We start from the raw sequence: 26,620 nt of genomic DNA on the forward strand, positions 1-26,620 counted from the left end.
ATACCTTCATGTATTTAATAGTTATTATTTTATTTTAAATTGTAATAAAATATTAGGGGTAAAGCTGGTATTTAAATACATTAATAAGGGTAAAAATGAAAGAAAAATAATAAGCTATAAGCTATAAACTCAAATGTTATTTGAAACAACGTCTGAAAAATAAACTATAAGCTCGTTGTAAAAAGAGTTTTTATTCTCAAACGAACTTATAAACTATCCGCTACAAGCTAGCTTATTGACTTTGCCTAACAGAGCCTAGATGTGATTTTTCCTTAAATAAAATTAGTTTAGCTGTTATTTGCACCTCTTCTAGTTAAAAGGTTAGAGGAGTGCTGGTCGCTCAAACACTCTCTCTTTATTATTTATTTATTTTATAAAATTAAAATACATAATTTTGTATAACCTGATAAACCGGTGAACAAGTAAAAGGGTGAAACAAATTGATGACGTGACACAATATAAAAGCGGGGTGTAAGAGGCGAGTGTCCAAGCAAGTGTATTTAACATTTTACTCGCCTGACAATTTCTTCCTTTTGTTATTATCAAATAAAAAAAAAAGAAAACAAAAAAAAAGAGTATAAACCCTTTTGCGGTTAAGTCGCCGGCACTCTAAACCCTTCCTTGCATTGCACGCGGCTACCGGCCACCGGTGGCCGGTTGCGGTTAATTCGTCGCCCGTCTCGTGCTGTCGCCTTCACACCGCACACTCTCCATTCAGGTAAGTTAAACCCATAACCATTTTTATATTTTCATTTTCGAGTCTCCAAATATAACTCGATTCATCCTATTTTACTTTCGTTGTCTCTCATTTCTAATAGAAAAATTGGTACCAATTTGTTGTTGATATGACTCTGTTTGACCGTTGTTGTTGTTGTTGCTCTTGATATGCCCAAATGAGCCAAATTGTTTTGGTTTCAATGATTATTATTTCACTACTTTTCATATCATAATCATTGGAGAGAAATTTAGAGTGGCCCTCATTGAGGAAAAGATGGTAATTTGGGCATGTGGGGTCGTCTCGTCTCTATATATAACCACATTTTGCTTTTTTCACTCTTATTAAGAAAAGTTAGTCGTGTAGTTGCAGTTCACATACTCCGTTCTAATGGCGTTGGATAAGGAAAAGCTTGAAGAAGAATCAACAATTCATCGTTTCTACAAGATCATTCTTGCTTGGGATTACGTTACTCTAGAAGCCGAGGCAATTCTTTCTCCATTTCTTTTCTTTTTTCCATTCCCAAATTCATATCTTTTGTTCACATTTTGTGTGTGTGTGTGTGTGTGTTTCAGAATAAGAAAAGAAACAATGGGAAAGCTACTACTTCCAAACTCCTCAAGGTCAAGAATCAATACAAAGATGTTCAAGATTATGAGAACACCTATGAGCCTCTCATTCTTGAAGAAGCCAAATCACAAATCATTGGTGGCCAAGATGAAGAAGGTATTTTTGTCTTTTACTTTTTACTAATTAGTAATAATAATTTGTGAAAATGACATAAATCAATGTAATTTTATTTTGGTTCGTTTTGTTTTGTTTTGTTTGGTTTCCTTTGGTGGTGTAGGAAGCAATTATGTTGGGATTTGTGCACGGTGCATAAGGATTTCCTTATGCAGCATAACCGCTCCCGAAACAATCATACTCATAGTATTCACTCTGTTTTTGTCCGAAGCTTTAGGGAAAATATCAGCTAACTGGTCTCCACTTTGAACATGCTTATGCAAAATCAGCCCATGCTGAAGCTGTTGCCAACAAAAAAGCCCTTAGAGGCCGGTTTTGTAAGGTTGAGTTAGGCCCAACCCAAATTTTAAGAGTTAGTCACAGATCAGGGACACTGGTCACACAATCGCTACACACTAAATCATTCTATCAAATCCTTACTCAAATCAGATAACTGACCAAGCCTGAACCCATTCACCACAGGTTCAACAGTTTCAGTGTCATACAACTGTGAAGTGTTTGTATTTTTATCAAGTAGCAGAGCACAAACACAATCAAGAGCCCCTCAACTTAGAAGACAATGCCCCGATATCTTGAAACATCAGTTTTTTATAAGCAAAACTCCTGATGGACAACACCATGTTGAAAAAAAAGATGAACAAAGAGAAAATGATACGACATAACACAATTATTTTTGGAAGTAGCATACACACACACACACACACACATATATATATATATATATATATATATATATGTCTAGAGTACCTTTAGATAATTTAAACATTTAATGGTTCAGTTCCTGACTATTTTGTTGAGTTTTTTGTTAACTTATTAATATTTGTCATGAGTAATTGTCAATATGAAAGGATAATCAAAGTTGCCTATGTTATTGATGTACTTCATCTCTTTATATGACATGTTAATTCTAAACAGGTGGAACCAGCAACTCTTGTTCCCTTGGCCAATAAATGCAAAAAAGTTTTCCTGGTATTTTCAATACTCTTCCTTTCATTATATTACTCTGCTATTTTTATATTTTATAATATTTAAGTTGAAGTTATGTCTTAATATGCCCAGTTTTACATGTTAACTATCTAACTATCACTTCAGTACAAATTTCAATGGAAGAAATACCTTTTGACAACATCTGTAAAGAAAGTGAATTATTATCCATCGTAGCCTTTAACTTAAAAGGTGTGAAATTGTATTTAGAAAGAAAAAAAAAATCAAATTCTTGTTTGCTAATTGTTTAAACAAGCCTACCAAAAGAAAATATTATTGTGCAACAATTATAATTGAACCTTCTATAAATGTGCTGGAATAAACACTTTGAAAATCATTTGGGATAATGTTGTTCTTACCACTGTTGCTCTTTCTTGCTATTTTCTAAGGTTGGTGATCCAGCTCAACTTCCAGCAACTGTAATTTCAGACATTGCTAAGAATCATGGGTAAGCAAATTATGTTGCGGATAGTTAGTTGTATTGATATGATACATAAATCGAATCTTTTGATTAAGACCTGATTTTTATGTATTTTATGATTCTTGAACTTAAGATATGGAACAAGCTTATTTGAAAGACTGAAGCAGGCTGGTTATCCCATTAAAATGTTGAAGACCCAATATCGAATGCATCCTGAGGTTGGTGCTTATGTTTAGCAGACTCCTCCAAAGTTGTTTTGTTCAATATGTGTGCTTATTTTGTGATTAAATGAATATCAAAAGGTTGAGGCATGAGATAATTTCATTAGCAAACTAAGTAGATACTTCTAAATTTTGATGTATTTTTATTTGGCTGACTCATACTATTTGGTACAAACTGATACTAAGACCCTTGATACCGGAATAAATATAACAAACAATTATTCTTGTCCTTTTGGAAGACTGTTTTGCGACAAATTTATACTTAAGAAATATTTATTAGTTGTTAATCTGCGCGTCTAAAATATGCACCACAAAACTAAGTTTCAAAGGCATCATATGGCTGTGATTAGTAGTCCCCTTCTCTCTTCTTGAGTTGCTGCCCTGATTTAGTTATCTTTATTCCGATTATGTAAATATTTTGTTTACATCTTTATGATATCAGCTCTTATTCTTATCCCTATAATTTAGCGGTCTTGATTGTAAACTTTTGATTATAAATACATTAGGCTGAGGGTTTAGTCTCAAGAAATTCAATCAATTCATTCAAGATGGTATCAGGGCTTGGTTACCCTCGCTATTTTTTTTATTTTTTTTTTAAGTCTGGTTAGTGCAGCGTCGTTACCGGAAGGCTCCCATCTGCCACTCTCCAAATTTTCGTCGCTGTAGAAGTCCTCATGCACCGTCACCACCTGCCATCCTTTTCGGATGAGTTTAGCAAAACTTGAGTAAAATTGAATTGTTGTTTTGGAGGAATGAATTTTTGATGATGCTTAGTCAGGACACTGGTAAAGGCAAAATTTTAAATTGTATACTATATATTCGAAATAGGAGGAGATAATGTTTTAAATTGAAGCATACATATTACAAATGTCATATCGAAAACATAGCAAAATATTCAAGGCTTTCATATCCAGTGTTCGTTAGGTATTTTCCCTTGGATATGATTTCTTTGCATTATGAAGAAAACATTTACCTGTAAGATAGAGTTTCTTGAAATGCATCAATTGATAAACTAAGGATTCTACCAATCATGCTATGATGTGGGCTTTGAGAATCAAAGATTTAGTCCTTTATAATTTTTTTTAGATAAATTTCATCACTATGTTGCTATCTTCTGTTATTTACTTTTAATCTTCGTTGTGTTTTCTCAATCTCAAAATTTCCTGACACTTTTTCTCTGATTTTTATTATATTATGATCAAACAGATAAGAAGCTTTCCCTCGATGGAGTTTTATGACAATTCCTTGGAAGATGGGGAGGGCGTCAAAATACAGACAGAACGTGATTGGCATAGGTACCGCTGCTTTGGCCCATTTTCCTTCTTTGATATACACGAGGGAAAAGAAGCTAAGCCATCTGGGAGTGGTTCGTGGGTAAATGTGGAGGAAGTTGATTTTGTCCTGTTATTGTATCAAAAATTGGTATCACTTTATCCCACACTCAAATCAGGAAACCAAGTTGCAATTATATCACCCTACAGTGGACAAGTCAACCTCTTCAAACAACGTTTTGAAGAGACTTTTGGCGTGTCAGCAGAGAAATTAGTGGATATATGTACCGTTGATGGTTGCCAGGTAAACTAGCTTTATGATAATTATATGGTAGCCTTCTTTTTCATATTTGCTTTTGGTGTGTGTTAAATAATCAACAATTGCAGACTGTTGGAAATCCCGCCCTCGACCGTGAGGGGGTGTGTTGGTAATCCCACCTTAATTGTGATCTGCCCCTAGTTGCCTTATGTTGGCTTGTCTTTGAGAGGGTGGATTTAGTCCCGCATCGGTTAGATAGGAAGCTTGATCAGAGTTTATAAAGAGGAGACACTCCTCACCTTACAAGATGGTTTTGTAAGGATGAGTTAGGCCCCAAATTTCAACACAGACACTTGAAAATGGTTCTAAATTTTAATCATTTGGAACATCATTAACCCGAAATCTTTTTTTTTTTGGTGGTGTCCGGGGTTCGAACCCCGGACCTTGCATATATCATGCATTGTCCGTACCAATTGAGCTAAGCTCACGATTAACCCGACATCTAGTATTATTGTAAAGGGCATTTGAGATACCTTATTTGAGTTTATCTTATAACATAGGCACCCGTGCAAGTGTTTGGAAAATCTTATGAAAATAACTTATATAGAACTAAACAAAAGTAGCCTATACATTGACATATACAATAAATTGACATATACAACAAGTGCCCATTTTTGCCAAGAGCGCTGCTATAGTGCACGATGTTTTTTGCCACACGACATTGCACGAGATGTACATGGCAGTCCTGAATTTCTTTAAATCAAATTTTAATTAAAATAAATTTTTAAAATTGAAATAGCGTATAATGGAATACACAGGTCGTGTGTATTTGACGACATCAAGTGTCGTGCCATTAAGCATTATGCTTTTGCCAATTACTGCCCCCCAGGGCACCAAGTTCATTCTGCACCAACATAATGTTTCCACTCAAACTAATATACTACTTATTTGCATGAATTGTCTGTACCTTTTGATGGTGTGATGGCGGAGCAAACTGGTATTGTTCCTATATAATAATGTGAATAAGGAAACAAATATCTAATCCTTCACAGAGAAGAAACTAGAGCCATTCATTTGAAGCATTTTTTACATTGTTCCAGTGGGTGGGTCTTGTTGCACAGTTTTCCCAAGATTGAATTTATAAAACTTAGAAATTTGGAGGAATAGTTTGTGGTTAATTGAATTGTGTATTTTATAATGCCTTTCATCTCAATTAGTTGTCACTTAAAGGATTGCAATAACTTGGGCTTCTTCCCTCTCTAATATGCTTCTTACATGGTAATCACATTGAATTTGGGACTAAAGACAAGTACTCTCATTTCTTTTTCAGGGGCGTGAAAAGGACGTTGCAATATTTTCATGTGTCAGAGCAAGTAAAGAAGGAGGTATAGGGTTTGTGGATGACAAGCGACGAATGAACGTTGGGATCACCAGAGCAAAGTCTGCAGTGTTGGTACTGTATCATTTTGGGGTTAACATTATTCTATCAACAATTACCATAGCTGTAACGTGATGAATTTTTGTTGTGTTTCTGTAGGTGGTTGGGTCTGCCTCAACATTGAGGAGGAGCGTACAATGGAACAAGCTTGTGGAAAGTGCTGAGAAAAGGGACTGTTTCTTCAAAGTAAATCTTCTGAGAAGTCACTTACATGTCTTCTAACAGTCATGCAGTAAAACTCAATGCATTAAAATTTTAATTGAGCCTATCTGGTCAAAATTTGCATGCTTTATTACCCTTTCATTCAGTATGCTTTTTTTAATAAGCTTTCATTTAGAATGTTTAGATATCAAGTTTTAGGTCGCAACTTGAATCCATCTAATTTGATATCAACCCAAATATTTTTGCAAGTCGTACTTGATGTTGAAGTTTAAATGCATGTTTGAATTCACTTTTGTCAGGTTTTAGAAATATAAAACTGAGTTTGATATGTTTGAGTGTTCTCAAGTAGATTTGTTTTCGCCTCTATAATAGATTTTAACTTGAAGTTGTGATTTATATTTGTAGCCTCTACCAATAATTTTTAATCTTAAATTTATTATTCAACTCATTTTTACGTCACCATATAACCAAACAAACACTGACACAACAATTTCCTTATGCAGGCATCTAAACCATATCCCTCATTCTTAAGTGATAAAAATCTTGAATCCATGAAGAAAAAAACAGATGAACCACCTGAGGCAACAGAAAGTGCTGATTGAGTAAACAATGATGCGCGAATGGACAATGTTGCAGAACATACTTATCAAGAGCAAGCTGATGACAATGATTATGGAGATGGGGATGCTGACATGGGTTATGGAGGTGATGATGATTAGGATTACTAGTTAGAAATTAGAATTTGTATAGATGAGCAGAAGGTTCTGTTTATGAATTTTACCAGGACTAAGGTAAATTGTAAACTGGATTAGACTCCAATCTTTTTTTGAAAGATCCAATTAATGATAGTAATGTATCATCTTTGATGCAAAAAAGAAAAAAAATCTTATTCATGACTCCTTCCTACTCAAGTGTTCTTTATGAATTATGATGATACTGTTTCCAACAATTAAATTTATGACAAATTTACTACAAAGAAAAGTTATGTGAAACCATACATTTGTTTTGAAGACACTTTTCCTTAGTTATCCAAGTATAGAAATCCGATTGAAATATCTTATTACTCCATTAGGTTATCCCTTGTGAACTTGGTAATTCTTAGTTCAATTGATAGAGTTTATTCATATGGCGTGTGTGAAGATCTTATTGGTAGATAATGTGTAAATTACTTGTATCAATTTCTTTTAGCCTTAAAACATGAGATCTAGGTAGCCTAAACTATTCATATAAAAAAAATTATTCCCTCAAAATAAATATATATATATATATATATATATATATATATATATATATATATATATATATATATATATATATAATTAATTATAATAAGCGTTATGTTAATTTGTGTTTTTTTTTTTGTCAAGTAGACTAGTAGTTATAATTTACCTTTTAAAGTAAATAACTGGGGTGTCTGGGGTTTGAACCCCGACATCTGCATATATTAATGCATTGTCTTACCAATTGAGCTATATTAATGGGGACATTTAATTTATGTTCTAAGTGTACATGTTAAAAAAATCTAAGGATGGTAATTATATTTTGAAAAGATCAATTTTTAACTTCTTGAGTGATGAATGGAATACATAATTTCCAATAGTTTTTTTTTATATTTAGTACACTAACAAGTGTCTTAAGGCATGTTCATGGGTTTAAATGTCCTATTCAACACGTTGACCAAAACCAATTCAACCCGTATTTTACTCGAATTCGTTTGAGTTGAGTTCAACCCGTTCAAACTCGAAGTGTTTTGGTTTCTTCAAACTTGAAGTGTTTTGGTTCGGGGAAACGAGTTTATGATTTCAAAACCGCAGACCAAACAATTGATCCCGCCAGATTTTTTTTTACTTTTTTATTTTAGATAATAAAATTTAAGAATTTAAGTGTTAATCTTGAAATGTTTTAAATAAATTCAAGTGTTAAATTTTACATAGTAAAATTTAATATAAATGTTGGAATTTTATGAAATATAATGTAATTTACATTTAATTATATCTATTTTTTGAGGATTTTTAGAAAAGTTATGTCTAATAACTCGTTGACCCAATCCAAATCAACATGCTCATCATTGGTTGGGTTGGTTTGAATGATGTAAAAAATGTGAATTATCCAACCCTAGTCAATTAAGTTTGATTGGGTCGGGTAATAGGTTTCGCCAAAAGCAATCAATCACAATGATGATAGGTGAGTTAATATTTTATGATGTAATTTTTTTTCTTCTTATATGTAGTTTTGGTCCCTTATTTTGATAAAATCATAATTTTGGCCCCTATTTTTAATTGCACAATTTTGGTCCACATTTTAATTTTTTTTTACCAATCAATGATTTTGACAATTCAATTTGATGACGTGACAATAAATTGTTGACACCCAACCATTCATATAATTTCAATCGATCTTCTTTGGCTTTGTATGCTTGATCACGACTCAATTTAACACCTTTTTTGTTAAGACTCTCAACAATTAGTCGATCGTTTTCATGTCAGGTCACCTAATATAATTTGAGGGATGCGAGCAGTCACCTCCTCTCCGCTTCCACGACTGCTTAAATAGTATCTATGATACTCCAGTTTTATGTTGGTTGTTGAGAGTACAATGCATACCTCGTAATGGATGTCCTTGATATGATGCAGTTATAAATGGAATTACAGTCCACTAGCAAGTAGCTAACACATGATACTTCAGTTTTCTGTTGGTTGTTGAGGGTACGACACATAACTCATAATGACTGTCCTTGATATGATGTTGAAGTAGCAATAAACGTTGCAAGAAAGAGTGGGTTTGAATTGCGACCCTTTTAAAATTATTCCTGAAACTTAAATTAATTTTATATACTCAAGAAGGTTCTTGGTTGATATTAATCCAACAAGATTAGAGTATATAGTAATTGATTTATATAGGACCTGAATGTTCTGAAGAAGGACTATATAAGCAGAATGAGAAAAATGATGTTAAGCTGAAATGTAAAGTTACTTTAACAAGGACCATGATGTTCTGGAGAATGATTAATATAAAGGCATAATGATAAAACAATATTATAAGCTGATTTTAAACTTTAGTTAAATATTGTGCAATTATCTTGGACCAGAATGTTCTGAAAGCAGTTGTATAATTAATAAAGTTATGATTAAATTAGGATCAGAGAACTCTGGATTAATTTGGTTGTGATTAATTAGGACTAGAATATTCTGGAGATTAATAAATATTAATATGAGTGTGATAGTGTGTGTGTATTGTGTAACTTAAATAAAAAGAGAAAGGGAAGAAGAATAACACAAGATAAATATTCTGGTTCACCAAACCCGGCTACGTCTAGTCCCCACACTTTTTGTGAGATTATCCACTATAGTATTCTACTAGTAGAAACTTCTGACTAGCATTATAAGGTCTTGGTCACACCAGATCAGTCCGGAACAACTGTATTATCAACCTCAGCAGGCTTCTAAATTCCTTGCTTTCACACAAGAAATGTTGGAACTTTTCTATCTCAAACTATTATGCCCAATAGACTTGAGACCTAGATTACACTTTGTATGATGATTGGTTTTGTTTAGATCATGATATCTCAACACATGAGACTTTTACAAACACAAACTCAAGAGATAATGATACTAAAAATATAGTGAGAGATTATGGAGTTTGTTTGTGTTTGTTAAAGAGCTTGATAGAGAGAATGATTGCTTTTGCTTTGAGAGAGATAAATGCTTTGTATTTCAAATTCTTACTCTTAACCTTCAATGACCTTCTCTATTTATAGAAGCTGAAGACCCTTGGAATGCAAGCCACAACAGAGCTGTTGAGCTTTCCATTCAACTTTGAATATGCACTCCAAAGAAGCTTGGAGCGAAAGCATGCCGAGAACGTTGTCACCACTGCCCAGATCGTTCTCTTAGTTCCAGCCAATCTTGAGAGAATTAATTCACACGTGATTGCTTTGCTTTGATGAGCTGTGATCAAGCCTTGAGAAAACTTGATGCCCACTTGTTGAACTTGGTTGATGTAATCTTGATGACAAGGATTGATTCTTAGATACTTGCCCTCTTTGATATTCCTTAATGGGTCGAAACACATGGGGGTCAAATGCTGATTTTATTCCTTTTGTATTTACATCACATGTGCAAGAGAAAATATATTTATTTGTCTTTGATTCTTTGCCTTTTAATGTCTTATCACGAATCTTGATTTGTTACCTCTTTAAGTAAGACAAAAAGAATATTTGTTTTGTTCTTGATTTTAATTATGCATATCTTGACATTAACTCAAAAAGCTCATATTTGTTCATTTCTATATTTGATAAGCTTTTGTTATTTCTTGTGAGGCAGCGTTCTCTGACTTTGCCAATAACATTCTCATGAAACATTTCTCACAAAATAAATTAGTAGATAACAATATAAATAAGAGAAAATATGTTTGTTATCTTTAAAACATTAATAAAAAGATTTTTCTTTTTAACAGATGCAATTATAAATGGACTTGCAGTCCACTAGCAAGAAATGGACTTTGACTATCCTCCTACAGTTTGTATGTGAAGGTTCTGTCACCTCCATGTGCCCCAAGGACTAGTGCTAGTGCCGTTAAAACCTTGGAGATCTGACCCCGCGTGAGAGGCAAGATCCTCATTGGACTACTACAGTTTTTTTAAGTACCTCTGTTGCATATCTCATCAATTTTTTTTGCTTTGGATAAGGGTTTCAATGACATCCTTAAGTTGACTTCAATCCTCCATTTTGTGCCCATTACTCATATGGAACCTACAATACTTGCTTTTACCTACCTCTGAATTTTCTTTTAATTGTTTAGGAAATTCTATTCCATCCTACTTGAACTCAACATTAAAAGAATCTTGGAATATGATCTCTCTTAAGGTATATAGAGAAGTGTACTTAGAACATTTGCCCAAAAGCTATCGACCTTCTCATCGTTCGCCTTACTGATGGTCTCCACCTCGACGCTTGTCGAACTCGAACTTGTCTTCGCTCTTTTGTTTCTCATACTGGTACTATTTTTTCCTCATATTGTGTGTAGTTTCTAGCCATGGCTAGTAGTTTGGTTAAGGAAAGGTTGTCCTTGAGTCCAACTTTCAGGTGGAACTTGGATCCCTCTAACAAGTCCTCCTCCAACAAAACACTTTCATGTGTCGTCAACTTCCATGACCTGTACAATCTATTTCATAAATATTTGTAGGTAATCGTAGAGTGGTTCTCCTTTTTTACAATATATAGGTCCTAGGGTGTTAGTTGACTTCAGTTGTTTTCAAGATACAATGTAGTGTGTCATAAATTGGCTCTGCAATTATGACCAGAGTCAACAAAATGCCGATGATGACTTTTAAACCACGCCATAATTTCCTTATTCACAATGAGGATAACCAGCTAATACTTTACTTCAACCCCTAACCATAATCTTCTTACTATGTCCTCAACTACAATTTTATTTCAAATACTCTTTCCGGTCATCATTATAATAAAAAAAAGAGTTATGCTAACAAGTGCTCTCTTGTTAAAGAACCTAAAAATGGGAATTCTAATTTGGACACAACTCCAAGTTAATTTTATTTAGGCACACACTCACAAATGAAAAAAAATAAATTAAAAGAGAATGGATTTGAATGATGTGACTAAATAATTTTTCTTTAAATTTTTTACGTTTGTGTGTGACCAAATAAATTTGATTTGGGTTTGTGGCTATTAAGAATTGCTCCCTAAAAATAGTTTGCATTGGATTCAACAATATCTTGACTTTTAAAAGTTAAATTCTTCATTTTTTATTACAATATTTCTATTTTTATCATCTTAACCAATGTCCCAAAGACACTCTTTAGCATTTCTCATAAAAAAAAAAAATCACTTTTTAGATTTATTGAGCAAGATACATATTTGGTTTATATATATTACTACCTCCGTCCCTAATTATAAGACCCTTTTGAAGAAACAAATTGTCCCTTTTTATAAGACCCCTTTGCTATTTCCAACTACATTAATTATTTCTCTACATACATGCCCCTATTTATTATACATCTTTTTCTTCAATTAACAATAAATAACATGTTGAAAACATAAACCAACTCTCTCTCTTAAAAGGATAAATTTGTAAAAACAATAGTAATTACAAACATATTTAATATAAATATCCACTATTTTAATTCCCGTTATTTTTTCAAAAAGGCTATATAATTAGGGACGGAGGTAGTATTGAATAAATCTATGTATTTTTTTTTTTTTTATGTAAATTTTTTAATAGAATAAAAATTGATAGATGTTATAAAAAAGAAAACCGAAAAGAAACTAGAAAGCATAGAAGACATCAACATATAAATTACAGCATAGTAAGTAACAAGACAGGATCATCATCATCATCGACAACAAAGGAAAACATCTAGCAATTAGTAGTAAGTTAGTATAATTAGTATGCCAATTTCACCGGCAGCTGTGATCATCCCATTGGGTATTCTCTTCTTCGCTTCTGGTCTCATCGTTAACATCATTCAGGTCAGTTCTTTCTCTTTTCATTTTACCGAAATCATCATAAAAATTCATTTTTTAGATTCAGATTTGATGTGATTATTGTGTGTTTCAGGCAACATGCTTTGTGATTTTGAGACCCTTTTCAAAGAATTTGTACAGACGGATCAACAGAATGGTGGCAGAACTTCTTTGGCTCGAGCTTGTTTGGATTTTTGATTGGTGGGCTGGTGTCAAGGTTTATTTCATTTCAATTCATTCTCTTTTATCTTTCATTTTTATTTTCTACTGTACTGTAGTTCTACTATGAAACACTCATGTCAACACAATTTAACGTAATCACATGTGCTGGTGTCGTGTCCGTGTCAGACACCAGACACCACTTCAATCAGAAGTGTCAGTGCTACATATGTGAATCATTGTTTACTTCTTTTTAACTTTGTTTCTATTTGTTGAGAAAGAGAGAGAAACACAAGCATTGTGACATTGTGATTGGTCAATGTCACCAATGTCACCCAACTTTATGTCACGCAAGTGATATCCCTATTTGTTATACATAGTGCGTGACATAGTATTTCTACTTTTTTTTTTGTTAATTGGTGTTAACCCTCCGGTTCCTAATGGAAGGGGCCCTGGTAATCCAGAGATGGTCTGTGAGGTAAGTATAGCTTGACCAAAAATTGTTCCACCTATGAATCAAACTCGGGTTATCCCGAATGTTTCGTCCTTTGGTGGAACTCATTAACCACTTGAACTTAATCACTTGGTTAACACAATATTTCTACTTTGCTCATTAGTTATGTTTCCTTGCTATCAATGTGTATTGAAAAATTAGTGATCTTTGGGCTTGATCTTCAGCTCTACCTTCTTCGTTTGAGGAGTGTGGGATTTTAATGGATTTAACGTAATGCGTGTTAAGAATCACACATTGGCTAAGATGAGAGTTGAACATAAGTTTATAAGCGGGGGCAGTCGTCACCTTACAAGACGGTTTTGTTATGATGAGTTAGGCCAAGGTCGGCCCAATCAAGTTGGAGGCCTTGTACAAATATTAAAAATGGACCCCTAATAAAAAAAAGCGTAGTTTTTTTAAAATGAGTTATTCTCTATTTAAGTTGTAAATATCATCAATAACAAAATAAATAATCCTCCTTTATTTAAACAATATAAATATTATACTATCAATGCAGTTTTTTAAAAAAACTATTAAAGCAAGACCCTTTGGATAAAATCGATTTTGCTTACCCAAGATCAAAAGATCATCAGGTTCAAAGTCTTGAAAAAAAGATTTTAAACTTTTTAGGATAGTTTTCCAACCATTTGAATTTCAATTTTTTTGTTGGATCAAATTTGAGTTTATTTCTCTCGAAATGTTAATTTTTGCAACGATATGTGATTTATATAACGAAAAAAAAGCATAATAATAAGTGTGTATCATACTTGATTCATAGTTCTGGTGTATTGTGCAATTGTTTAACCACTCATGGTTGTTCTGTGCAGTGATATGTTAAAAATGGATACCATAAATTAGTCACAAAATTAACGTTCCTTTAATTAAAAATTATGACAAACGTGTATACCATTATGATCAATGATTTTCTAGAGTTATTTGGGCCAACACTTTTGTGTCTAATAATGGGCTTGACATAAATATCTACAACTCCGTTTGTTGGGTTGTTTGTTTGTTTCTCTAATGTTACGAGGCACTCATGTGTTGATGCCCTGTGCTGTGGGCCTTGCTGCACCTGCACAGGGAAGGCCCTGGTTAGGCCTAACCAAAGTTTTAAGATGTGCGTGTGACATGACTACTTGCAACGGGCTATAGGTTATAGTTCCGACTGAATTCAATGAAATGATATGTGGAAATCTAGGCAGTTATGTTTTCCCAAAAATTTTAGTAGAGCTCAACGTCGTCAGATTTCCGCCATGGCGTTATAGTATGACAGATTTTGTTTGCTATATGTCTTAAAACCTATCATATCCGCCATAGGCCACAACACCATGTTTATATGGTGGATCTTTGGCTGGCTGCCATAATCTACCATTCACCATTGATAACATTGGTATGGAAATGAAGTCACTTGGTCCTGTTGTTTCGGGTTCTCAAAAGTCAGTCAAATGTCAAATTTGATTTTTGAATTGTATGATCTCGACTTCATCCAATTGTAATAAGGATATTCTATGTTTTTCCTTTATCAATTTGAGGAATATATCTGAGGAGAGGGATGAAGCATGCTATTTTTTATGATTATAGCAGCAACAATGCCCAAAATTATAAATTATGAACATTTTGTTGGTTCAAAGTAGTCTTGGCTGAAGGCAATTATGCTTTTTTCTAACTGTGCGTCTCGATTGGTAAAAAAAAAATACCGTGCGGCTAAAAGACAATTGGAAAGATTAGGACTTTGTACTATAAACAGATGGTAATTGTTTAGGTAGTTGGTTGGTAGCTATGACAATATTAATTGAAAGGAAATTCTATGCATTTAATCTATCTTCTGTTGTTTAGTACGTTTGATAGCCCTGCCTTATGTGTTATGATGACGTCCAATCTTTTTAAATTTTAACTACTCTGAATCATGATGCAATGCCGAATATCTGATGTTACCTTAGAAGGAATATTAATCTTTTGAAAGTACGGTTATATATGAATTTGATCGAATTCAATAGTATTTATTGTTCCATTTGGATTAATCAAAGATTTCATTGGACATATTTTTGCTGCAGATCCAATTATTCACAGATCCCGAAACCTTTCGTTTCATGGGTAAGTCTCTTGTGCTATGCAATCTGTCCTAGTTTTTTCCCCTCTTCTTTGTGCTTTGCTTATGTGGTTGTGTTTTGGAAAGGGTAAAAGGAGTATTCCTGGGGCCATTTTTCTTCACCAAAGTCATATGATTCTGTCTAGAATTTTCCAGGTACGGAGCATGCTCTTGTCATATCCAATCACAGAAGTGACATTGATTGGCTTGTTGGATGGATTTTAGCTCAGGTGATTATCTTATGTAGTATGACCTTTTTCACATCTTTAATGCAAGCAAACAAATACACTTATAGCTTATTTCATTTGATATTCTGGTATTAAACTAGGACAAAAGGAACTTATACATCTGTGTATTTGTCATCTGATTTGTGGTTCAACTACTCTTGATTATCCAACATTATTGTGTTCAACAGCGTTCAGGATGCCTTGGTAGCACGCTTGCTGTGATGAAGAAATCATCTAAGTTTCTGCCGGTACGTTTCATATGATTTGAATTTTTGAAAAGAAAAGATAGCACAGTGTTTGTTATTCAGCCATGATGGTTTAAATCGATCAATAATGGGTTTCAGACATAATATAAACCGATATGTATGATTAAGAAATTCAGGGATGTGTATTCATGGATTGCTAATTTTTGAAACAATTCATGGATTGTTAATTGATGGGATGATCTATTGGCTAGTTAGAGTTATCATGTGAAAGAGCTTTCTCTTACTCGTTTTTTTTTTTTTTTTTTTTTTTTGCATTCACTTTTTATGCTTAATATATTTTGGAACATATGGTAGAGTCCATTAACTGAGCACCAAAACGCAAAACTGTCAACTTGCGTTGGGCTTGTGGTTATTTGGTCAAAGACTCAAAAGTTCTATGTTGAAATGTCAGTATCACATAACTGCCATATTTTCTTATGGGCTTATTGGCAGTGGTTTATTGATTGTGATGTGTTTCTTGCAAATAGTCACTCACTTGACAGGACTGGACATGTTTGTGGACATGTTTTTAGAGTTTAGATGTAGTTCAATATAGATGTAGACATGTATAATATGTGCTCTGATTTTTGTAAATAAATGAGTATTTCTGTATATTATACTTATTCTTACACGTTGCTTGATTAAAAATGTAACACCATCAACACTATTATATTACACTTATTTTCATGTACCCGAAACTCCAATTATAAGCTTCTCTAATATTATTTCCAACCTAGTGTACTGCTATTACTGAGTGAAACTTATCCACTTGGAAGAAATGAACATTATAAGTTTTTCTATCACCTCAATCATGTTAATTTCTGCTTGTATACTTATCACAAGTAAAATATCAAAAACTTGATTTTCTGCTTATTATTTAATGTTGTTAAAGAGTCCCACATCAGATAAGAGATGGCCTGACAATATGTTTATAAGTGGGGGCCATCCTCACTTCAAAATCCGGTTTTGTGGGGCTGTTTTAGGCCCAACCACAGTTTCTAAGAAATGTCAATGTTGATCTATCTTCTGAGTTCCAATATGCAGGTCATTGGGTGGTCAATGTGGTTTTCTGAATATCTTTTCTTGGAGAGAAATTGGGCCAAGGATGAAAGAACATTAAAGGTATGGACTAACTATGGGTTACTCGAACATAATTCATAATTTCATATGTATGCTGAATGCTCACAAGAGATTCATATTTGTACATGTTATATTAATATTAATGTATGTGCAGTCAGGCCTACAGCAACTGCGGGATTTCCCTCTTCCCTTTTGGCTAGCTCTCTTTGTAGAAGGAACTCGCTTTACACAGGCCAAATTATTAGCCGCTCAGGAATATGCAACCTCAACTGGATTGCCTGTTCCTAGAAACGTTTTGATTCCAAGAACTAAGGTGAAATTTAAATATCTTCTTCATCTTTTCTTTGTCTGTCTTTTTCCTTCCCCTGCTTTTCTTCCACTTTTTGAATTTGAAGCTATTCTACGTGAATTTTAAGCTATTAGCACATTCTTGGCAGGTTTTTTCTATTCTATGAAGTTATATTACTGTGTTACTCCCTGTAATTAGGAATATACCCCTCTATTGGAGAGAAAATAACCCAAGTCCTACATTGGATAAAAGCTTGGGAGTTGGGAATCCTCACTTTACAACCTTGTTTTATGGGATTGAGTTAGGTCCAAAAGTATCATAGCTCAAAATCTTAGACGGTATTAGAGCTTATCTAAGACCATCGTTAGCCTGCTCATACCTTAGACCATTGTCGGTTTCGTGGGGTTGAGTTAGTATCAAAATCTAATAATATCAATTTTGATTTGCCAATACACTCGTGGTAGTTAAAATTGTGAGCCAGTGCGTAGCAACATACGATTCTGTCCCCGATATGTGTTACGATCCCCTGATTCACAATCTTGTGACCCTTCTTGATCCTGCGTATGATCTCTTATTTATGCAGCATTTTCAGACCTTCAAATTTTGATTTTCATGTCACCTGTAAGCAGACACGAGTTACTTAAATTCCTGAAATGAGTTACTTAAATTCCCCACCCTACTCTAGCTTATCTATGTGGAATATGCTTTGACAGTTTTTTCATCACTTGGGAAGATACTTTATCCTCCTCAAAGCTTACTTTAATTCTTTTCCATCTTAAATTTACCTTTTGTTTTTGTTTGCTTCAGTATATTAGTACACCCGATTTTGATTGAGTTTCCAGTTTAGCCCCCAATAAATTTCAAAATATTATTGACTTTATGTATTTGTTTTGCTTCCATACTCTGGCTGTTTTATTCTTCCAAGTTTACATTAGCAACACAGAGTCTCTTACTTATATAATCTATACTCAGTCCAATCCATTACATTTGGTTTCCTTGTTCTTTTCTGTTATTTGCTTTGAAAGGTTTACTGAATTGCGTTGCTTTCAGGGGTTTGTTTCTGCAGTAAGTCATATGCGCTCATTTGTTCCAGCCATTTATGATGTAACAGTGGCAATTCCCAAGAGTTCACCCCCTCCTACAATGCTAAGACTCTTCACAGGGCAATCTTCGGTGGTGAGTTTTTTTTTTTTTAATAAAAAAACTGCATCTTCAGTCCTCAGTTTTTTCTTGGCCACATACTATACAAAATGAAAATTTACTCCTTTTCTCTGTCAATGAATTATATGTTTTGAGTTGATTGACTTTTGCTTGCTGAATGTGTGGGGAATTTAACTGAAGAAATTAATTTTGACGTGCTGACAAATAGGAATTACAAGTCAAATAGTACTCTCGTTTTATGAATTCTCTCATGTACTAGTGAATGCATCTTATTGTGAACTGAGGTGGAAGGCTTGGTTTGAATTAGCTTCTTAGTCATGGGAACTTCTCAACTTAGATAAGTATTTGATTCCTAACTTACAAAAGGTGTTTATGGAGAAGTTAGATGAGAGAGCTTCTAAAAAAGTTTAGGCTTGATAAGATAATTTCAACTTACCAATAGCTATCAATTAGAAAACTAATTGTAAGATTATTTCAATTTTTCTTTTCTGATATTAGTCTAACAAGGCTTAAAACTTATTAAGAAACTCCTTTTTCAGTAGGTTTTATAACATTGGAATTTTTTTTGGTTTTTGATATAGTCCAACAGGGTTGATTGATCCGAACGAGTCTTGGTTGTTTTGAAACTTTTTGTGTGACACATGATCATCTGGTTCAATATAAATTCGTTATCCTGAAGATTTAAGTAGGCTTATTGCGGGACTTTAGAGGAACTGTTACGTGACTTGGCAATTTGGTGCATGTTTTTACTTTGAAGAATGATGGAGCTTTTTAGGAGCATTATTTTCTATATAGCTACTTGGAATCTTTGCAAGAGGATTTCTTGCCTTTCTTACATTTTTAAGTACTATTTTTCTTCATAAAATGTCATGTTTGATGAAACATTTACTATCTGAATCCTAGGTTCATGTGCATATTAAACGGCATTTGATGAAGGATTTGCCAGAAGCAGAGGAAGCTGTTGCTCAATGGTGTAGAGACATATTTGTGGCTAAGGTTTGTACCAATTGAACCTTTCTATTAATGGTTTCCTTTTTGTTTTGGTTATTTACACAAACCAAGAAAACCGATAAATTTTGTTACTTTTGATGAAAGTGTGTCTTTTTCTTTAATACCCTTAAATATTTATTATCTAATTTCACTTATTTCTCTCTTTGCAATAAATACTTAGACTATTATTAACAAAACAATAGTCAATGTTTCGCTAAACTTTGAAAATCTAATTTCTCTTATTTCTCTCTTCGCAATAAATACGAGTACTATTGATAAAACAATAGTCAATGTTTCATTCCCTTAAAAAAAAAGGTTTAAATGTGTGTTTGATCCCTGCACTTTCATCACTTTTTGGGATTAGTCCCTACACTTTTTTTTGTTTGGTTTTGGTCCTTGCAGTTTGTAAATAAATTGGTTTTGATCCTTCTGTTAGTTCAAATGTTAAAAAAAAAAAATCAAAACTAATGGAGTGCCACGTGGCCCAATTATTTCATGCCACATGGCACCCCACAAGGAAAAAATTGAAATTAAAAAGAAATCAGATAAAATAATTGTTTTTAAATTAGTATTTACAGAACCCTCTGTTACACAACATCTAATTATTTCATGCCTAATTTCTTTTACATTTGGATCAATCTGAACCCTCTGTTACACAACACCCTCCTTTCGATCAGATGTGCTGACAGAACCACCGCAAAACTAAACCCTCTCTTCTTCTTTCTCATTTCATTTCACTCTTTTTCTATACTCTCACACCTCGCCGCTATCACCACCGTCACAAGAGAAGGCGATTCCATCTGCTAAAACACCGCACCAATCATATCAGCTCATTGTTTTTTTTTTTTGAGGGAAATATCAGCTCATTATTAAAGGGCCATTGTTTTTAAATTAGTTCAATTAATTGTTTTTTGACTGTATTTACTTATTTAAAAACAATTATTTTATCTGATTTCTTTTTAATTAGACTCTTTTTCCTTGTGGGGTGCCACGTGGCATGAAAGAATTGGGTCACGTGGCACTCCGTTAGTTTTGGTTTTTTTTTTTTTAACATTGAACTAACAGAAGGACCAAAACCAAACAAAAAAAAGTGATGAATGTGTAGAGACCAAACACATATTTAAGCCAAAAAAAAATAATAGTCAATGCTTCACTAAACTTTGCAATAAATACTTGGGAACAATTTTCACTACAAAAGCGACATATTAAAAGGAATGGAAGGAGTATTATCTCTGCTTTCCTTTTTTCTCACAAAGTACCCGTGTCTCGGTTATTTTGATTCAATCATCATAGTTTTTATTAAGAACTGATTTGACACTTCTTTGCACACCATGTAATGTCTATTTGCAAGAACGCCTACGTTGATTTTGTTACATCTATGTCTATAAATTCTTGAGTTTCAATTGTTTTACAACTTTGCTCTTCTTTTCTCTCTCCCTTATTTCCTTGGGCACACCAGGATGCTTTGTTAGACAAACATACTGCTGATGACAAATTCAGTGATCACGAGCCACGGGATCTTGGTCGACCAATAAAGTCTCTTCTGGTAAGTTATTTCCTCTCAAGACATCTAATTTCTCTATGTCCATTTCGATGAGCCAGCTATTCTCTAATGCAGTACACTGCTTAAGGTTCATTAGTTACAGCTTATAAAAATAGTGATTTTGTTGATATACATTAATTTAAAAATTAGAAATTATTGTGTTTGTTTAGCATGAATAAAATCGCTGATTTTAATAAGAAAAATCAGCTACCGAAAATGATTTTCAAGATAAGCTACTCAAAACAACTTTTCATTTAATGCAGTTTTTCTATATTTATTTTAGATCCTCATTTCTTCAAAAATCATTAACAAACCAATGAAAACATTTAAAAGCGGTTACATATTTTTTTAAATTGATTTTTTCACTAAAAATTTGTAACAAGCACATGTATATTGGTTATTAGAGCCGAACTCCGGATTACTAGGGCCCTTTTTCCGTAGGAATCGGAGGGTTAACACAAAAACATAAACATATAAGTATTGGTTATTTGCATGGTTAATGATCAACTTCATGTTGGGAACAAACAGGTTGTCATAACATGGATTTGTGTCGTCGTTGCGGGGACTGTTAAGTTGCTTCAATGGTCTTCACTACTATCCTCTTGGAAGGGTGTTGCATTTTCAGTATTTAGTTTGGCAATTGTCACCGCACTCATGCAATTCTTGATTAAGTTCTCACAATCCGAGCGTTCAAACCCTGCCAAGGTATCCCCTTCAAAGTCCAAAAGTAGAGAAGAATTGCAGGCTAGTGATGACAAACAAGAGTAGATCACACACATTTTAATTTGTATTTATGTGTGGATCCTTTTGGTTATGAAATTCCAACACCTATGTATGCAATCTTGTATTATTATGCACACTTATCCATTCATTATTTTCAAACTAGGGTTAATTTGTATATACACTATAGGATAGGATGGCGTACAAAAATCTTTGCATTATTCTTGTGAGCAGTTATACATTAGAATGTTAATTTTGTGGTTATCTTAGGCTCGTCTTAAAAATGTCTTTTATTTGCACGATATTCTCTGCTTTTGTATTATGTTCATGAGAAAAAATAGGTCTTATGAACAAGAACCAATTCCCAATCCTTATTCGTCGACGAATTCCATAGCTCCACCATGCTCGAATAAGGATGGGAGGGATCACAATCACTATTTGAAAGTTGGACAACCAACTGAGAATCACAATGAACAAGGACCTTACAAAGACCTTTATCCTATGAAGCACGGACACTCTCGGATTAGGATTAGGAGTACGTGTCCGACACCGACGCTTGTAAATACACTGAATTATGTGATTTTTTTTCTTCAAATTTTTAGTTGTGTTGGCGAGTCCGTGTCGTGTTGGTGTCGGATACCGACATGTTTCCCACACCATGACACACTTAATCTGAGGAACGCCTGTGTTTCATTGGTCCATATTAAAGGCTTGATTAATATGCGATATTTATCTTGGTGTTTATCTTATGTTTTATTAATGGTATTCTCGTCAATTAAAGATTGAAACGAACAACAAACTAATATCTTCAAGACAAATTGGTTTATCGACAATGATTATGAACCATAAGTTTTGATAAATGAATTTAGATCTCATTCTCAAACGCTAGCTCAAACAATATTCAAACACATACATCTAATAGTAAAAGAAAAACACTCTCCAATGTGAAATTACAATACAACTTCATCAAGTTTCACCTATTAGAGGAGATGAATTATACAACTTTATCAATAACAGTGGAGGAAAACAAAAAGCATAACTCCCAACATAACTTTATGAATTTTACTTCTAAATAAAATAAAGTAAAAAAACTTTATTAAACAGTTTCTCTGCATTTATTTAAATCCCAACATAACTAAACATCAAGGGGGTGTTTGTTTCAAGGTTAAGAATGACATTCCCGGGAATACATGGTTAGGAAATGATTATACCCATGTTTGTTATGAGGTTGAGAAAAAAATATTCCTGAGTATAAAGGTTCCTAGGAATAGAGTAACTTCCCATAACTTCCATTATTCCCATAAACTTATTCCCATGTAAAGAGATGGGAATGTACATTCCCATGATATTATGTATAGATTTTAAAAAAAAAATTGTAACTTCCAATTTTTCTAGGAATGTCAAGTTATTTGCTAAACACCTTTTTTTAACAAATACCCAAGAATCAAATTTTCATATTTTCATTCCCAGGTATGTTATTCCTGGGAATAATTTGTGTTATTCCAACGGTTATATTACATTACCACATGACAAAAATAAAAACCTTATGATTCAAAAGCAAACTAATCTCGCAGAGTTCTCTGAAGAGGCAGAGAACTTTCAACTCCTTCAGAGTTCTTCTCGGCAACAGCCTTAGACAAACCAAACATCTGAATTTGACAAAAGAAACATTAACACAAAATCAGGAGATGGAAAACAATTAATAAATTATCAATTTAATCCTAAAACAATTAATTGTTAAATATTTATATAACAATAAGTCTCTAAAGTATATAAAATCCGCCACTATGTCATCTATTATTAAGATATTAAGGGCACAATTGACGGGAGTAAATGATCACTTTAGTTTAGTTTCTGACCCTGCACCTCGCTGTCACAAGAGTCTTTGACTCAGGATTAAATACAAAATAGTTACTAAACATGCAGTTTCGTTATCAGTTTAATCTCTAATGATTAAGAGTTAAAGGTTCTGGGTTCAAACGAGACGAATAACTAAATATTCACCTATCAACTAACCACTGGTATATGTCATTCAAAACAAAATATTGACATATATATTTTCATATAATTATCTATTGAGAAAGTAATCATACAAAAAACATATATACCTTACCTTCTTAATTGTTTTCTGAAAGCAAGTTTTGTGTTCATCCATAGAAGCATGAATGAACTCATCAATGTGATCTTTCAAATCTTCAATGAAAGTGGCTTCTTCATTCTTCTTCTTTCTACACGAAGTTGGCTTTTCATTAGCTTGGCTTTTCTGTGTATCCATACCTACCTACTGAGAATACTCCAATACAAAAAATCACTTAAAAAAAAAGGAGTTTCAAGTAAGTTTTTAATAGAAATCACAAACCTTTCTGGAGGCCTCTGGAAGTAATAAAAGGGGTTGATTGCGTGGAGAGAAAGATAAGAAAGAAAGATATTCGAACTATCTGGAAGATTCTCAGTGAAAAATGGGCATTAGAGTATTATGGGCCTTATTATTGTTTTGAAGATTGCTTTTATGGTCCCTAAATGTCTCCCTAGCCATTCAAAATTCCGTTTTTGCCCTTGCTAATACCCTTTCAAGAGATATGCCCATAATCGTTTGGGAGTTAATCTCCCTTTGGGTGTGTTTTGGGAGTTATCTCTCGAAGGTATCATTTTATACTTTAACTAGATTTTTGACCCGTGCTCCGCTCGGGTTTATTGTAAAGGGATTGACATACAAATAATAAAATGCAATATATAATTGGTAACGGTGAAAAAAAAAGTTGTTAGGTCTCGTCTTTCCATTTGCAAAGCTTTAAATATAAAAATATATGATTTTTGTAAAGGGATTGACATACAAATAATAAAATGCAATATATAATTGGTAACGGTGAAAAAAAAAAGTTGTTAGGTCACGTCTTTTCATTTGCAAAGCTCTAAATATCAAAATATATGATTTTTGTGTTGTGTGTGAAATTTTTACACGGTTTAGGTTTTTTTTTTTTTTTTAAAGAAACAGTTTACGGCTTGGTATATATAATCAAGTTTACATGGAAATTACGGAAGCTGAGTTTGCATGGAAATTAGGGTATTCTGTTTGTAAACGTATTAAATAAGTGTAGAAAATATTGTCAAAAAAAAAAAGGCAACAGTATAGGAATGAAATAAAGACATGAAATTGGTTCAAAAAAAAAAGTGTACAAAATATTGTCAAAAAAAACATGAAATTAGTGCGATGAATTTTTCTAGTATTTGTGTACAAAATGTTGTCAAAAAAAAGGCAAGAGGATAGAAATGAAATTGGTGCGACCAATTTTTTAGGTACAAAATATTTTCTTAAATAAGAAAGTTTACAAAAAAAGAAATCCAAAAGAAAAAGTATAAAATAGAAGGCATCAAACGTGATAATTGATATGCTCATAGTTTCTAGAGAAAACGTGCAACATCAAATAAGTGTAGAAAATATTTCCTACAAAAAAAAAAAGGCAAGAGGATAGAAATGAAATTGGTGCGACCAATTTTTTTAGGTACAAAATATTTCCTTAAATAATAAAGTGTACAAAAAATTGTCAAAAAAAAAGTATAAAATAGAAGGCATCAAACGTGATCATTGATATGCTCATAGTTTTTAGGACAAACGTGCAGCATCAAATAAGTGTAGAAAATATTTCCTTCAAAAAAAAAAAGGCAAGAGGATAGGAATGAAATTGGTGCGATGCATTTTTTTAGATGGAATTTGTTAGGTTAAATAATTGCAAACCTAATAAAGCAAATGAGCGGGAAAAAATTAGGTTAAATTAATGCAGACCTAACAAAATTAATGAAAAAAGAAAAAGTATAAAATAGAAGGCATCAAACGTGATCATTGATATGCTCATAGTTTCTAGAGAAAACGTGCAACATCAAATAAGTGTAGAAAATATTTCCTACAAAAAAAAAAGGCAAGAGGATAGAAATGAAATTGGTGCGACCAATTTTTTTAGGTACAAAATATTTCCTTAAATAATAAAGTGTACAAAAAATTGTCAAAAAAAAAGTATAAAATAGAAGGCATCAAACGTGATCATTGATATGGTCATAGTTTTTAGGACAAACGTGCAGCATCAAATAAGTGTAGAAAATATTTCCTTAAAAAAAAAAAGGCAAGAGGATAGAAATGAAATTAGTGCGATGCATTTTTTTAGATGAAATTTGTTAGGTTAAATAATTGCAAACCTAATAAAGCAAATGAGCGGGAAAAAATTAGGTTAAATTAATGCAGACCTAACAAAATTAATGAATAAAGATTTCTACTTTAACACTCAACCATAATCTTCTCTAAAACCTTGTGATTTTTGGGCGATTCTTTCATTTCTTATCAGCCTCCTCAATTATTCATGTGCTCTGTTTATGGATTCTGAAATGCATAAAACTTGGGTTTGAAATGTATTTAGGGCACTCACTCGAATACATAATTTAATAAGCCCAATTAGTTGTTTGTGTTAGTTGAAGTGATTCCCGGCTTGTTTGTAATCAAAATAATTTCTCATTTTAAGTACTTTTATATTACTTTTAGATTCTTATTCTTGTCAAAAACTGTAACCAATGGACGAAAACTCTGAAAAGTGATTATTTTTAAAAAGGTTAGCAACCAACAAGGAGCTTACCATAGGAACCACTATTATAAATAGGGGACCTCTCCCCAGGTACGATCACCATACTTTTTACTCACTAACAATGAGTAATTGATTTTGATCACAAAAGAAAACCACTTGATTTTTGATATTTAAGTCATAGTTGATACTGGAGCTTTAAAGAAGGAATGTAGTTTATTTTTATTGCGACTGAATGACTAAATTTCAAAGAAGAGGAGAAGAAAAGAGAGTGGGGTTTCAAACAAGGTTCCTATTTTTTGGAATAATATAAGTTTAAACAATGTTTTTAAGTTTTGATAATAACAAAGTATTAAAAG

General features: G+C 33.0%; 3 protein-coding genes across 3 annotated transcripts; 2 read left to right on the forward strand and 1 right to left on the reverse strand.

Moving 5' to 3' along the window:
- The first annotated feature begins 520 nt into the window (after window positions 1–520).
- On the forward strand, window positions 521–7,114 carry LOC25483420 (probable helicase MAGATAMA 3). Its single transcript, XM_039826573.1, is given in 11 exon segments — window positions 521–718; window positions 1,082–1,201; window positions 1,291–1,417; window positions 1,419–1,441; window positions 2,375–2,428; window positions 2,833–2,891; window positions 2,998–3,082; window positions 4,292–4,660; window positions 5,946–6,068; window positions 6,153–6,239; window positions 6,719–7,114. Coding segments are annotated over 10 exon segments (1,122 nt in total). The 5' UTR covers window positions 521–718; window positions 1,082–1,105; the 3' UTR covers window positions 6,818–7,114.
- A 5,392-nt stretch (window positions 7,115–12,506) lies between these two features.
- On the forward strand, window positions 12,507–21,977 carry LOC25483419 (1-acyl-sn-glycerol-3-phosphate acyltransferase 2). The gene is made up of 11 exons (XM_013612111.3): window positions 12,507–12,703; window positions 12,792–12,914; window positions 15,404–15,443; window positions 15,595–15,668; window positions 15,854–15,913; window positions 16,955–17,032; window positions 17,145–17,303; window positions 18,330–18,455; window positions 19,344–19,436; window positions 20,890–20,976; window positions 21,502–21,977. The coding sequence occupies exons 1-11, from the start codon at window positions 12,623–12,625 to the stop codon at window positions 21,739–21,741; spliced, it is 1,161 nt and encodes a 386-aa protein (XP_013467565.1). The 5' UTR covers window positions 12,507–12,622; the 3' UTR covers window positions 21,742–21,977.
- A 576-nt stretch (window positions 21,978–22,553) lies between these two features.
- Window positions 22,554–24,146, reverse strand: LOC25483418 (uncharacterized). The gene is made up of 2 exons (XM_013612110.3): window positions 23,807–24,146; window positions 22,554–23,342 (listed from the first exon to the last, which is right to left on the reverse strand). The coding sequence occupies exons 1-2, from the start codon at window positions 23,966–23,968 to the stop codon at window positions 23,256–23,258; spliced, it is 249 nt and encodes an 82-aa protein (XP_013467564.1). The 5' UTR covers window positions 23,969–24,146; the 3' UTR covers window positions 22,554–23,255.
- Between the last annotated feature and the right edge of the window lie 2,474 nt (window positions 24,147–26,620).

This window comes from Medicago truncatula, chromosome 1, assembly GCF_003473485.1.
Source record: "Medicago truncatula cultivar Jemalong A17 chromosome 1, MtrunA17r5.0-ANR, whole genome shotgun sequence".
NCBI classification, from domain to species: Eukaryota; Viridiplantae; Streptophyta; class Magnoliopsida; order Fabales; family Fabaceae; genus Medicago; species Medicago truncatula.

What these genes read in the sequence shown, in the direction of transcription:
- LOC25483419 (XM_013612111.3), top strand. Translation starts at nt 12,623, where the DNA reads ATGCCAATTTCACCGGCAGCTGTGATCATCCCATTGGGTATTCTCTTC. An exon ending in AATCATCTAAGTTTCTGCCG is followed by an intron (nt 15,914 to 16,954) that starts GTACGTTTCATA and finishes TCCAATATGCAG; the next exon opens with GTCATTGGGTGGTCAATGTG. An exon ending in TTTTGATTCCAAGAACTAAG is followed by an intron (nt 17,304 to 18,329) that starts GTGAAATTTAAA and finishes CGTTGCTTTCAG; the next exon opens with GGGTTTGTTTCTGCAGTAAG.
- LOC25483418 (XM_013612110.3), bottom strand. Translation starts at nt 23,968, where the DNA reads ATGGATACACAGAAAAGCCAAGCTAATGAAAAGCCAACTTCGTGTAGA. An exon ending in TTCAGAAAACAATTAAGAAG is followed by an intron (nt 23,343 to 23,806) that starts GTAAGGTATATA and finishes TGTCAAATTCAG; the next exon opens with ATGTTTGGTTTGTCTAAGGC.